General features: G+C 38.4%; 1 protein-coding gene across 1 annotated transcript in view; it reads left to right on the top strand.

Moving 5' to 3' along the window:
- The first annotated feature begins 278 nt into the window (after positions 1-278).
- The window catches only part of LOC149806802 (cell adhesion molecule CEACAM1-like), a 183,039-nt gene continuing 168,398 nt past the window's right edge, over positions 279-14,919 (top strand). The window contains exon 1 of the mRNA XM_089957871.1: positions 279-401. Coding sequence (XP_089813997.1) covers positions 323-401 — 79 coding nt within the window. The 5' untranslated portion in view covers positions 279-322. The remainder of the gene's footprint in view (positions 402-14,919) is intronic.

The following is a 14,919-nucleotide window of genomic DNA, read 5'->3' as shown; positions in this document are numbered from 1 at the left end:
TAAACAGGGAACCAGACCAGGCCAAGCTGTATACTCTATAACCCATATTACACCCATCAATCATACACCAAAATAAAGGGAATTAAAAGTTTTTTGAACGATATCTAAGATATTTAATATTTTTATTAAGTAGCCAGCATAACCAGTGAAGAAACCTGGGAAATTCATTTTCTTTAAAATTCTAATGCAAAATACGAAACTGTTGAACGCCACCACTAGAACATAGTATAGTATGACATGGGACCAGTCTAAATTCATCGTAGAAACATTACCAAATATCAAGAAACGAAGCTTGGAAAATATTGGTTGCCACATAAACGCAATGTTGGTAAACATTTATCAGTTTAATGTATTTTGGATCCTCATTTTACACTGTCTTGATGATTCAAAAAGAGTACAAGGTAAAACTAATTTTATTTTTCACTGCATAATACGAAAAAATATTCAGTGATAATACTGAGTGAGTCGGTTGGCTTGGTGCTCAGCTACTTCACTGATGATTTTTGTTTCTTATTATACTGTACACGTCACACAGCCCATACACTGAATAGCCTGTTAAATTGGCCTCCTATAATGCTCCGCACACAAAATTAGTCCCGCAAGGTTGAAATTACGGCCGGTGTAGTGTTAAATTTTGACCCTCGTTGAATTCTGACCCTCCGGGTCTGCTTTTAACGTTGAAAGTTGACCCAGGGTCAGTTCTTAACGTTGAATTTTGATTTTCACAGTCGGTGAAAGCTGATCGCAGCGTTGAGTTTTGATCAGATTTCCGGGTCATTTTTTAACGGATATTGTTTTAAGTTATGCATACATGGGTTTATGAATCGTCAATAAGGAAATGCTTAGTATGTATAAAATCAACAAAAGCAACGTAGTGCAGTACATGTAGCAATGAAATTATGAATATAGTTATCTTCCATATTTGAAATGGATATAATGTAATTTTGTTTGTATTTCGCCTGCTGCATTCCATCAAACAATCAATGGCCTTCACCAAACAAAATCAACCATGGAAATGGAGTGAAAAACGATAAAGCGTTTGAAAAACTCAAACAGAATTTAATAAGATAACGCAATAATAGCGTAATTCGATCCTAATAAGGAAACGCAATTACTTGTACATGCAATTCCTGTCGGTCTAGGCACATTATTAACTAATAATGGAAATATTATTGTCTACGCCTGTAGAGCACTTTCAGATGTAGACCAATATTTAAAGAAAGACATCAGAGTAGTGAAGTGGGATGATAGGGCGATGATTGAAATTAGCATTACAAACCACCCTGGGATGATATGGCGACAAGATTTATAGCGACAATGGGAATTAGCATTACAAACCACCATAGGACGATATGGCGACAAGAGTTATAGCGACAATGGGAATTACCATTACAAGGTCCCGTGGGACGATACAGCGACAAGTACTTCGAAGTACAACCTGGGCCTGTATAGCGTCAAGGGAAAATTAACATAGGAATATATCATGGGCCTGCCTAGCTTCAAGGGGAAATAAACATGGGAATATATCGTGGATTATAAACACTGATACCACATTTAAAAAATAATTTTTGGGGGGGAGGGTTAGGCATGAAAGTAATTTGTTTCTTTTGCTTTTTCTTCTTCTACTTTCTCCATTTCTTTATCCATCTCCTAAATTTTCCCAATATTCCTTTCTTTTTGTGTTCTGACTCAGGAATCCAGTCTGGATGACCTATCGCTCTACATTTCTCCTGGACATTCATGCAGTTTTTGTTCCTTGTCTCAAATGCTTCTTTTTTCTTTATTTTCTCTTATTCTTTCCTCTCTTCTGTCCATGTGTACTCTTTAATGTTCTTGACTTCTTCTTCCAAGACCCTTTTCATAATTTCTTCTGCTTTATGGACTTGGTCCCGTCTCCTTTTGACAAAAGCCCACTCTGTCAAATTAAAGATATCATCCCAAAAAAAAAAACACCTGACTTTGATAACAATTTAAAGAGACTGCTTCAATGTTCCGACTCTTACATACACAGGCGAGATGAAACCTCTCAACTTCTTTACCTCTTCTTCTATCATCCCTTCAATGTTCTCCCTGGCTATTTTCAGATTGTTTGCAAAGTCGAAGCTGCCTGGGAACTTTCATTCTCTTTCAAGTCTTTCCACTACATACTTCGGATCTATCATCCAATGCCAACTCTCCTTCAACTGGTTGAACAAGTCAGATACTGCTACCATCTTCTTTTCGCTTATTCCGTAGAATGGCGCGAATGACGGGCCCTTTTTACATTTATATCTAAAGCACGGACGTGAAGGAAAACTTCCCATACTTTTGTCTTTTCATATTATCTACTATTCACACAAAGGTAATGAGACAAACAAGAAACTAACTGCATTATATACTATCCACACACGCAGAGATGCCAAATCAAATCCCAAAATATACCATCCACACACGCCAAGAAGCAGAAACAAACCCACCATTTACTATCCACACACGCAGAGATGCCAAATCAAACCCCAAAATTTACCATCCACACACGGGAGAAGCTAACAACATAACCACAATCTACTATCCACACACGCTGAGAAGCAGAAACATAACCATAATATACTGTCCACACACGCTCTGATGCCGAATCAAACCCAAAATTTACCATTCACACACGTCAAGAAGCAGAAACAAACACACCATTTACTATCCACACACACAGAGATGCCAAATTAAACACAAAATCTACTATCCGTACACGCTAAGAAGTCAAATCAAACCCAAACTATACTATCCACACACGGAGAGAAGCCAAATTAAACCCTAACTATACTATTCACACACACCGAGAAGCAAAAACAAAACCCAATTATACTATTAACACAAAAGGAAAGTTAAACAACCACACACTCTACTATCCACAAAAACCTACACGAGTGCTTTCAGACCCCAATAATCTATCCACACACGAAGAAGCAGAAACATAACCATAATATACTATCCACACACGCTGAGAAACCAAACCATAACCACAATCTACTATCCACACACTCCGAAAAGCCAAAACATAGCCACAATGTACTATCCACACACGAGAAGAAGGCAAATCAAACCCAAAATTTACAATTCACACACGTCAAGAAGCAGAAACAAACCCACCATTTACTATCCACACACGCAGAGATGCCAAATCAAACCATACAATCTACCATCCACACATGCCAAGAAGCAGAAACAAACCCACCATTTACTACCCACACATGCAGAGATACCATATCAAACTCCAAAATCTGCCATCCACACACGGGAGAAGCTAAAAACATAACCACAATCTACTATCCACACACGGAGAAGCAGAAATATAACCATAATATACTATCCATACACGCTGAGAAGCCAAAATATAACCACAATATACTATCCACACACGAAAAGAAGCCAAATCAAACCCCAAAATATACCATCCACACACAGGAGAAGCTAAAAACATAACCAAAATCTACTATCCACACACGGAAAAGCAGAAACATAACATAATATAATATCCATACACGTGAACGTTTAAAAAAAACACTCTCTACTATCTACACAAACGTACTTCAGCGCTTACAAAACCCAATAATCTATCATCCACACAAACGTACGTGAGCGCTTACAAACACATAAACACACACAGACACACACACACACACACACACACACACACACACACACACAACTACACTAGGAAAGGAGGGAGTGTTTATATAAACACTACTCTACATTCTCACATTGGCAAATTGAATAGTGTTTCTTTTCTAGAGTTTTTGGTCCAGTAATTATCCCAGTTGACTGTAGTAGATGGGACAAATTTGTACAATATTGAGATTATGCTCAGAGAGCCGATTCCAGTTGCATATATGAGATTTTTATTTGATGTAATATCATGAAAAAACAGTTAGCATTATCGATTGTAAGAGTACCGGTGTGCAATTTTAAGATCGTATCAAAATGTCTTAAATGCACGTATATATAAACCGCAAGCGAAGGCACGGTCACTTCAGAAACATACACGGCATATTAGGTCTAACAAGAGTTACATCACCACGCTTTTTTGTCGTATCGCTTGAATATTATTTTGTAATTTAAAATGCAGAATGTTTATGAAAATAAAATAACATGCATTTCCCAAAAATAATCTCAAAAATACATTATAAACTAGAAAACGTTAGAACAAATTCCATGTCAATACTTCAAAATTCAATTTGAAATAAATTAATAACAGAGTGTCCTCACTGGGATTCGAACCCTCATACACACACACACACACACACACACACACACACACACACACACACACACACACATATATATATATATATATATATATATATATATATATATATATATATATAACCTGCATTTTCATTAAAAAAAATCCTAATTTTACCCGATTTACCTACAGTAACAAATAGACAAAATCGCTCATTAGTATGCATCTTTAAACCGACTGTAGATGGTTTATTCATTATTCACGGGTTCTTATTTACTGTTATAATTAACGTCAGGGACGTAGCTAGCATATGACTGATGCTTAGGCATGTTGAACGGCGAAGCCTCGAACAGCTAGAGGAGTGGGGTGGTGGGTACTGGGCAATATTGGTACAATCTAGAGGCTCTGAGATAGCATTTCATGCATCTTGTTGAGACTTTCTGAACCTTGGTACTGTTTTAATATTGTAAAAATAAAAATAATACATCAACTTCTTATGAACAGACTCAATAAAATCGAGTTTGCTACTATCTTGTTCGTGTTTTTGCTTCTAATGAATCCTCTTTTCCGTATGTATTGTATTATATAAATATAGATTTCATATCGGTTTCGTGAGTGAAACTTAAACCATTGAAAAAAAATCTTCAAAATTCTGTGTAGGCAGCTACCTTGTAGGCAGCTACGCTCCTGATCATCGCTAATATACTGTTGAGTTGTTTACCTGCCCCGTTGAACCTTGCGACTCTACCGAAGTGAAACATAGTCATTCATTTATCAGTTTGTCCGATTTGTCCAAAGCAAAGTTCAGCTATTTTGAAAATGTTCAGCATTTTTGGGACATTTTAAAAAAAAAGTAAAACGGAGAGAATTGCGATAGTGGCAGATTAACAACATTCTATTGCACACAATTGTTTCCTTAAAAGAAAAAGAAAAATATTAAGAAAGATACAGCTCAGTGAGTAATAAGTTGATTTCATTTTAGAAGTGGTTCAAAAATCAACGTTGAGTTTTGTTAACAGAACATTTTACTCTAAGGTTATAATTTCACCTGAAAACGGATTGTCATTTAACAGGACTTTAAATAAAGGGTCATTTTTTAACGTGAAATTTTTATCACGTTGAAAAATTACCGACCGGGTCAGAATTCAACAAGGGTCAAAATGTGATACTACACTTGGGTCGTTATTTAACAGGACATTTAAGAAAGGGTCAGATTTTAACGTGAAATTTTGATCACGGTCGTTGAAAAATGACCTGCCGGGTCAGAATTCAACGAGGGTTAAAATTTAACACTACACCGGCACTAGATGGCAGGAACCGGTGGTAGGTATACTTGGACAAGGACCTGGAGTCGGTATGAATATTCATCATTTTGGGCTGGGAAATCTTTTCTGGTACACTAATGTTTTATTTCACAAGCTAAACTTCATTCCACATACGAATATGCTCCAGTGATGGATAGGGAAATATTCTACGCAACATAAACATTACTTCCCTTTCTATTCTTAATGGTTTTTACACATGTTGCTTTAGCAATATCTTTCTTTATTTTTCTAATATGAAATTGTGCTGTCCGTTTTAGAGATCAGGGCAGGTGCTGTTTCAGTTTTGCACTATAATCCAACTCGGCAAAACCTATTTGCTCATGTCGCTGATTAAAAAACAAAATAAAAGGTTTTAAACAGTTTTACAGAATGACTTTTTCTGTTGGCAAATTTGGATGACACAGCATGCATAATACATTAATATACTGTACATAATCATCAAGGCACCGGATTGTAATCACCATAATAAATATGTTTGTGTCATTTTATGAACTTATTCGTGCCTCTTATGTGAAATAAAAACAAAACACTATTCACACTTATAATTTCGCCTTTCAAAATGCATAATCTTTGTGTATGAGACCAAGTAATGTATAGGGACCTAGGACGAAATGCTGTCACGGACAAAAACTTAGAATATGAATTTATATAGATGTATGCTGCTTCACTGAGTACAGGTAGAGGGCAATTATCTAAGCAGGGGCGGGTTAAGGCTCACTGGTGCCCTAAACACTGACAAATCTTGGTGCCCCCCTCCTTTCCACATACACCTGGGAAGATAACCCTAGGGTGCACCATGATCAAGAAACAGAACATTATGATCAATTTGCACTAGTTTTATCAATCTTTTTTTACAAATCTTGATTCATTTTTTTCTTTCTTTTCACTCTTTTCTCAACTTTGTGGTGTCCCCTTTGGCCCTGGTGCCCTAAGCACATGCTTAGTCTGCTTAATGGTTAATACGCCCTGTATCTAAGGTAGGATGCTTTGGAACTGGCGTAAGGTTGGCTCATTACTTTGAACCATGGAAAACATTTATGATACATATATGCATCATTTCTTTGCGATAGGACTACAATAATTAGAGGACTAGGACCCGATGGGAGTTGCCATTAATAAGCATTAGAACAGCTCTAATGCTGGTAAATCCTGTATAATCATCCAAAACATTTATGATACTTATATACATAGCTTCTTTGCAATAGTATCAGTAAAATAGAGGACAAAGACCTGATTAAGTTTGTTATAGAATAAGTATATGGTTTGTGTATTAATCCAAATCATGTAAAGGGACCTAGTATAAATATTTATAGGTTACTGCATTTGTATGAAAAAATATGAACAAATTTTTCGGAAGAATATACTGCACGACCTTGGGAGTGCAGTATATCCATCCGACAAAACGAGTTTATATTTTCCCATACAAATGCAGTAACCGTTTTATTATATGCTCATTTTCTTATTCTACTTAAGGCTTTATTATGCAAACAGAAATACACTACAAGAAACAAAGTACCTGAATTAATGCTGTATGCCAAGCTAAATACACAAGCGCAGATTCATCAGTACACAACAACAACATTATTAACGCGCACATATCTCCGCCAAGATAAATTTGAACTTAGTCGCTAGACATCACTTTCGAAAGAAAATGGCATTTTGGTCTACTTAAAATTAAAATTTAGAGTCATGTTGTGAATGAGTGCGCATTTTAACAACTTTTCCATATGGTCTGGAATAAATAGATTTTGGTATTTTTGTCGATTTTACTAAATTTTGTGATTATGGATTGGATTTATCTGTGTCAGTTCTACATGAAGTACATCTGATTGCAGCAGCGAGGGAGCAGCGTGTTGACATCTGCAAGTGTGTTTCTGTTCTGTCATTGAATGCTTGGAATCATAATGTGGGAAATAGATGAAGTCTTTCAATTGTAATTATCAAAAAGACGCTATGGAATATGATGTTCATTTCATTTTGAGTGCAGTAAGGATGATGTAATTGCACTTGGAATGTAGTCGAAATTACAGTACAATTTCGAAATGTGTAATCAGGCTTTAGAACCCATGACATGGCTCATGTAATTAGGATTGGCAGAACTAATAAAGTACATTTTGAGGAAATTCAGGATGTAAAACCGTAGGTATATTTTTTGCCATTCTTATTACCATCTAAAGAAAACACGTTTCTGCCATGTCACTTGCATGTTATTTGTTGGGATCAAGCAATTTTATGACCTGTCTAGTGTCTATCGCTAGCCTAAATCCGAAAAATTGTATCAAAAAAAGTTAACGCGGAATATTGCAAAGCAGCTTGGTATGTGGCAGTCCACAAAACATCTACTTTAGTTCATTCAGAAACAAATTTAATTAACCAAAACGTCAACTACATGAATGTACATGATTTGTTTACAAAGTAGTTCCTAATACACTATTGGGCACATGTGTTGTGCACGTGAGTGCAATATGAAGGTGTGCAATGCTATAAAATATTACATGATTCTGACAATGTAAAGTTAATGAAGACAAAAATGAGCATACAATAATATTGGAAATGTATGCTTCAGGGATGGTCCTGGCTTTTAAAAAGCTGTTGCCAGAAAAAAGTATAATAGCTTATTCACTGAATATCGGCATCGAGCAAGGACCTAATGTAAGCTGTTTTAGAATAGACATAACACTGGCACACCATTTCGAAAAATGGAAAACATTTATGATCGAAACAAACATTATTTCGTTCCTGTTGTATCAGTATATGTAGAGGACAAGGACCTGAAGGGAGGTTCTTATAGAATAGGCATAATGATCCTGTGAGACCAAGTCATGCATAGACCAAGGGACCTAGGCCAATTATTAACATAAATATATGCTTATTCTTTGAGTAGAAATAGAGGACAAGGACTTAAGGTAGGATGCTATACTGTAGGTATAACATTTTTAAAGAGTCCCAGTCATGTATACGGACCTTGGGATAAATATTGATAGAATCATATGGTTATTCATGCAGTACCGATAGAGGACAAGGGCCTAACGTGGGACATCATTTCCATCCATGGAAGCATTTATCATAGATATATGTAAAGCTTCTTTGCGATAGTGTAATTAGAGGACAAAAAACTGAAAGAAGTTGCCATAGAATAAGCATAATGTTTGTGCATGAGTGCAAGTCATCTACAGGGACCTAAGATAATTATTATTAGAAACAGATCATTATTCACTGAGTATCGGTAGTGGACAATGACCTTAATTTGATGCTATACTATAGGCTTAACTCTTTTCTAAGAGCCCAAGTCATGAAGTTAGCAACTTACCAAGAAACGCAGGAAAATTGCCACCATGAATCGCCAATGAGATTAATGTTGCATGCCACAGCTTGCTGTCTGCATAGATAAAATTTATATTTTTGTGTGCACAACCTACCCATGTACCTGTGATTACATATATGTGATTGTGCGTCATTATCTCGGTGGGATTGTTAGTCTCATTGATAGTTTTACATCAAATGCAATGTGAACTCAAATCATTATTATATAGTGTCAGACTCCAACATGGTAGTGATTGACTTTAAAGTGACACAAGAACGATCCACAGTTAAACATTATCCAATGTTGCCAAATTCTATCCATGAGAATATCATTGGACCATCGGTATCTGGTAACACGCAGCTGATGCTAAACCTGATAATGAGATGGTTGCAATGGGATAAGCTTTATTCGTTTGTACCATCTACAGACGATCAGCAACGTTACGATTTTATCAAGGATTTGAATAAAGCGATAAATGAAAACATTGTCAACCCAAGCGACTTGTCGTACACGGTTGAACTTATCACAGATATCGTTGAAGCTCCATCGCTTGATGACATTGATGGGAATCTCAACTTGGTGGCTTACAATCACATCTTGCTAGATTGCCAGAAAAATCCAGCAAGAAATTGTTCACGTGGCATGCATAAAAAACACTAATATCATGTATGTGACACAACGATACACTCAAGTACTTAATACGACCAGAAAGACAGTTGTAATATTTTGGTATTTTTTAAGAGAGTTGATGATCATACGCCGTGAAATATTCAATTAACCTTGTGCTCTGGAGGCATGGATCACAACCGATTTCGAAATTTATTTTCACACGTGCAACAACATCCACGTGGTTTGTTACAATCAATCGTGCTGTTTCAACAAGACAGTATGACATTGGTTTTGATAATGTTTTTCAAACCTGATTAATTTACCCGCAATTTAATGTTTGCACAGTCATTGCTCGGCAAGACTTCACCGTACCGTGCAATGATACAGGTTTTATACGAACATGAGATTGTGTATTTCGAGATATTGTACCCCTCTGCAAGGAACATCAGTGAGGGTGATACATCCTTGGCGCCGGTGGGTCGCACCCCCTGAAATTGCATGGGTAGGCACCAAGGCACGACAAGAACAGTATGATCCCTAACGTAAGGCGCTACAGCCCTTTAAATAGTTACATAAGGGTTACATCAATTGCCCATTTTTATTTTGTTCAATTTGTGTCGGGAAATATTAAAGCTGCACATTGCATATATTGGATGCAGACGACACACTTATTACCTTTCCCATATAACTTAAAAATGGACTTTTCCAAACCTCGAAAGTAGTCTCATTGTTGGCGCAGAAAAAATCTGTTTCATGTGAAACGTGAACAAAATTGACAGCATTACCCCCTTCACACACACACACTTGTGGACAATTTGTGTTAGAAAATGAAGTCATCGACTGTGTCTTAGGAGCTGAGTGGGTAAACGCATTTAGTACAAACTCTCACTTCATTCAGGAATTTGTCCCAGTAAAATGATACATAGTGTTAGAAGTATAGGAACTGTACATTCATTACTGATTTCTTTTCCGCTGAAAATGATGGTCTGCAAACTGAAACAAAAATTAAGATAGTAGTTATATGGGCCATCTCAGCCTCAAAGGGAGCACTTGAGCCTCAAAGGGGTAATCCTATGTTAAAATGGCCCATAGATTGACACTTCAAAGTATATAACATCAAACGGTAACAATGTTACAAGTGGTTGATATCAATGGAGGTGACATAGTAACAGTGTTTGGGTTGATCTCAATGGGCACCACGGTATCTATGTATGGAAAATCCTGTGTAAAAGGGGTCAATAGGTTTAACATAGGAATGGGTTTATAGCCTCAAAAGGGTTTATAGCCTCACAAAAGTTTATTGCCTCAAAAGTGTTTGGAGCCTCAAAACGATTTATAGCCTCAAAACGATTTGTAGCCTCAAAAGCATTTATGGAGGTCAAATAGGACGGATAATGGTAAAGGATTTTAAGTTTTAGTTGTCAATTTAGACAAAAAAAACCCATCAAAACAAACATGGTACACACCAAAACGTAAGGACGTTATACATGGTAAGTTAAAAAGATTATATTATAATGGCAATTACAAAACAGAGGTTCAGTAGTAAACCTAACCCTGCTTGATAAGACAATAGTAAACAATTCTTTTAAAAAATGTAGCTTTACATTACCAATATAAGTCCTGCACTACGTCGCAGCAAGAATAAAAAATGCACGCATTATGGTGTCAGAAGTGGGATCATTTCGGATATAACAGAGCACTGAAATTGTTTTATTATATTTGTATGCTTTCTGTGTGTTTCAGATGCGTTTGACAAAGCACCAAGGTTAGGTAGATACCTAATATTACTTTAATTTTTGTATTTAATATTTTTGTTGCATTTCGTGAAAGAAAATACGGTTTGTGGTAATTACGTGGTTTGTATAAAACTGCACTTTAAGGTTGGTCACCACCAAACTTTTGAAATGATTTCTATGAAAGAACTGGTAGAACTGGGGAAACAGTTTGGTTATGAGGGGGAGTCCCTTAGAAATTTCGTTCGTGAAGAACAAGCCCGGGAGAGGGACCAAAGATTAAAGGAGAGGGAATTAGAGAGGGAAAAATTTGAAAGGGAACAACAAATAGAAAGGGAAAAAAGGGAAACCCAGAAGGAAATGATAGAATTAGAGAAGTGTAAGATCGAACTAGAGAAACAGGCTGAGAGGGAATTAGAAAGGGAAAAAAGGGAAACCCGGAAGGAAATGGTAGAATTAGAGAAGGGTAAGGTTGAACTAGAGAAACAGGCTGAGAGGGAAAGGATAGAATGGGAAAGGGAAGCAGAGAGGGAGAAGTTAGAAGGGGAAGATAGAAATCGGCAGAGGGAACATCTAAGAAATTCTGATCTATTGCAAGCTAAAAAAGAGGGGGAACATGATGTTAAACTGAGAGGTCCAAAATTGCCCCCATTTGAAGACGATAAAGATAATATGGATAGTTATCTAAATAGGTTCGAGAGGTATGCTACGGTACAAAAATGGAAGAAAGACGATTGGCCGCTCCATCTTAGCGCGTTATTGAAAGGTAAAGCGTTAGACGTGTATTCGCGTTTATCCACGGCCGATTCGCTCAATTACCCCGTGTTGAAAGAGGCACTTCTCAAGAAATATAAACTAACCGAGCAAGGGTTTCGCAAGAAGTTTAAGTATAGTAAACCAGATAGAGGCGAAACATTCACACAGTTCGTCAGTAGGACTTGCAATTATTTACAGCGATGGGTGGAATGTGGTAAAGTCGTCAAGACATTTGAGGGTCTTGTCGATTTCTTGCTTCGTGACCAATTGTTAACAACTTGTGGCAAGGAGTTATATTTATTCTTGAAGGAAAGATCCTTCACAAATGTACATGAAATGGCCACACAGGCGGATTTGTTCGCCGAAGCTCGGGGAGGTTCGCAGAATGTCATCACGCGAGATGTCAAAGGTGGGGATCAGGTCAACGACAGAAAACCCAGGGAACCTGAAAAATCTGGTAGGAGTAACCAGGGGAAGCGGAGTGACATGCAATGTTTCATTTGCAAGGAAGTGGGTCATATCTCCCACTATTGTCCTAAGCGGAAGGGACCAGTCCAGAAAGTAGCGGTAGCCATTAGAGGCAGAAGATCGGTAAATGGAAAACTTAATGTTTCCCAGCAAGTTAAGCGGAAAGCGGTGCGTGAACCGGTGGTGCGTTCAGAGATCAGTCGCGATGTGATCCAATCAATCGGCACGTGTATTTTTCCAGAGGCACGGGTGCCGACCGCAAACGGCACTGTTAACGGACAAGAAGTCACCGTTCTACGAGACACGGGATGCACTACTGTAGTCGTGAAACGGAGCTTAGTCCGCGATGATCAATTGCTTGGGTTTAAATCACCTTGCATGTTGCTTGACCAGACAATCGACCACGTTCCAGTTGCAAGGATAATGATAGATACACCTTTTTTGACCGGGACTGTGGAAGCTTTATGCGTAGCCAACCCGATCTATGAACTGACGATTGGCAACGTACCGGGTTCTAGACTCCCAACCATAGCAGATTTCCGATTCCCTATCGTCCAGGCAGTGCAAACTAGGGCTCAGGTAAAGGAGGAAAATAAACCTTTGCGTAAGTTAAAAGTACCGGAAGCCATTACTGATATATCCCGCGAAGAATTCCAAAATGAGCAAAAACGTGACGCGTCTTTACGTGCAACCTCTGAGAAGGCATTAACGGGTACCGTGAGAAAGTGTAAGAACGGGGGTTCCTCTAAATTCCTTGTTCGAAAGGGTTTAATGTACAGGGAATACTCTACATCGGATAGGAAGTTCTTGCAATTAGTGGTTCCCCAGAAATTTAGGGCACATGTACTAAAGGTCGCGCACGAGTCGAGTATGGCAGGTCATTTAGGCGTAAAGAAAACAACGGATAGGGTATTAAGAGAATTTTATTGGCCTGGCGTCAATAGCGACATAGCGCGGTTCTGTCGCTCGTGCGACGTTTGCCAGAAGACGATCTCTAAAGGCAGGGTAACTAGAGTACCGTTAGGTCAGATGCCCTTGATAGATACTCCGTTCAAACGAGTAGCCATCGACATTGTAGGACCAATATTTCCGCATACAGATCGGAAAAACCGATACATCTTGACACTGGTAGATTACGCTACCAGATATCCAGAAGCCATAGCTTTGCCATCAATTGAAACCGAACGTGTAGCCGAAGCGCTCGTAGACATGTTCAGCAGGGTCGGAGCGCCCGAAGAGGTTCTTACGGATTGTGGAGCGCAATTCACCTCAGATCTTATGGCAGAAATTAGTAGGTTGTTGTCCCTTAAACAGTTACGCACAACACCTTACCATCCTATGTGCAATGGATTGGTCGAGAAATTCAACGGCACATTGAAGCAAATGTTGCGGAGAATGTGTGCGGAAAGACCGAAGGATTGGGATAGATATATGAACGCCCTTCTGTTCGCATATCGTGAGGTTCCTCAGGAAAGCTTGGGTTTCTTCCCGTTTGAACTATTGTACGGTAGGACAGTTCGTGGTCCTATACGCATACTTCGTGAACTGTGGACAGACGAGGTCGCGGACGAAGAAGTTAAGACCACATACCATTACGTAGTTGATTTGCGCGAAAGATTAGAAAGTACTTGTCAAATGGCGCAAGACGAACTCGCGAAATCTAGTCGTAGGTACGCCAAGTACTACAACCGAGGAACTCGGAGTAAAAAATTTGACGTAGGCGATCAAGTGTTGGTGCTTCTCCCAACGAATAACAACAAGCTGCTAGTCCAATGGAAAGGGCCATATGAAGTCAGACAGGTGAAAGGCGAAAAGGATTATATCATTGATATGGAGGGGAAGTCCAAGACATTTCATGCCAATATGCTTAAACTCTACGTAGCGAGACCTGGACAAACGATTGATAAAGGGATTTTGAATGTAGTATGCGTTGCGGTGATAGAGGATAGGTCTGGTGACGAAGCGGAATTCGTCTCCAGCACAGAAATACCCCTTGAATACCCCATGGACGTTGGTAAAGAAAGTATTGACCAGATAAATGTATGCCCTGAGTTATCGGAGGGTCAACGTACACAGATTATGGAGGTTTTGTCCAAATATCCAGATGTGTTCACGGACAGACCAGGCTGTATGGGTCTAATTCGACACGAGATCAAATTGAATACCACTGAGCCTATCAGGATTAAAGGATATCCGATACCCTTTAATGCACGGGAGACAATCAGCGAAGAAGTGATGAAAATGTTAGACCAGGGAGTGATCGAACCTTCAAACTCCCCATACTCGTCCCCCGTGGTGTTAGTCAGAAAGAAAGACGGGACCAACCGGTTTTGCATCGACTTTCGGCAATTAAACAAGATCACCGTATTTGATGCAGAACCAATGCCAGATATGGAAAGTGTATTTTCAAAATTGGCAGGTCATAAATACATTTCCAAATTAGATCTAAGCAAGGGATATTGGCAGATACCCATCGCCGATAATGCCCGCGAGTTAACGGCATTC

The sequence above is a fragment of the Sinohyriopsis cumingii genome, chromosome 1 (assembly GCF_028554795.1).
Source record: "Sinohyriopsis cumingii isolate HCF-2022 chromosome 1, ASM2855479v2, whole genome shotgun sequence".
Taxonomy (NCBI): Eukaryota; Metazoa; Mollusca; class Bivalvia; order Unionida; family Unionidae; genus Sinohyriopsis; species Sinohyriopsis cumingii.
The sequence above is the reverse complement of the archived record's forward strand: the minus strand, read 5'-3'. Positions and strand labels throughout refer to the sequence as shown.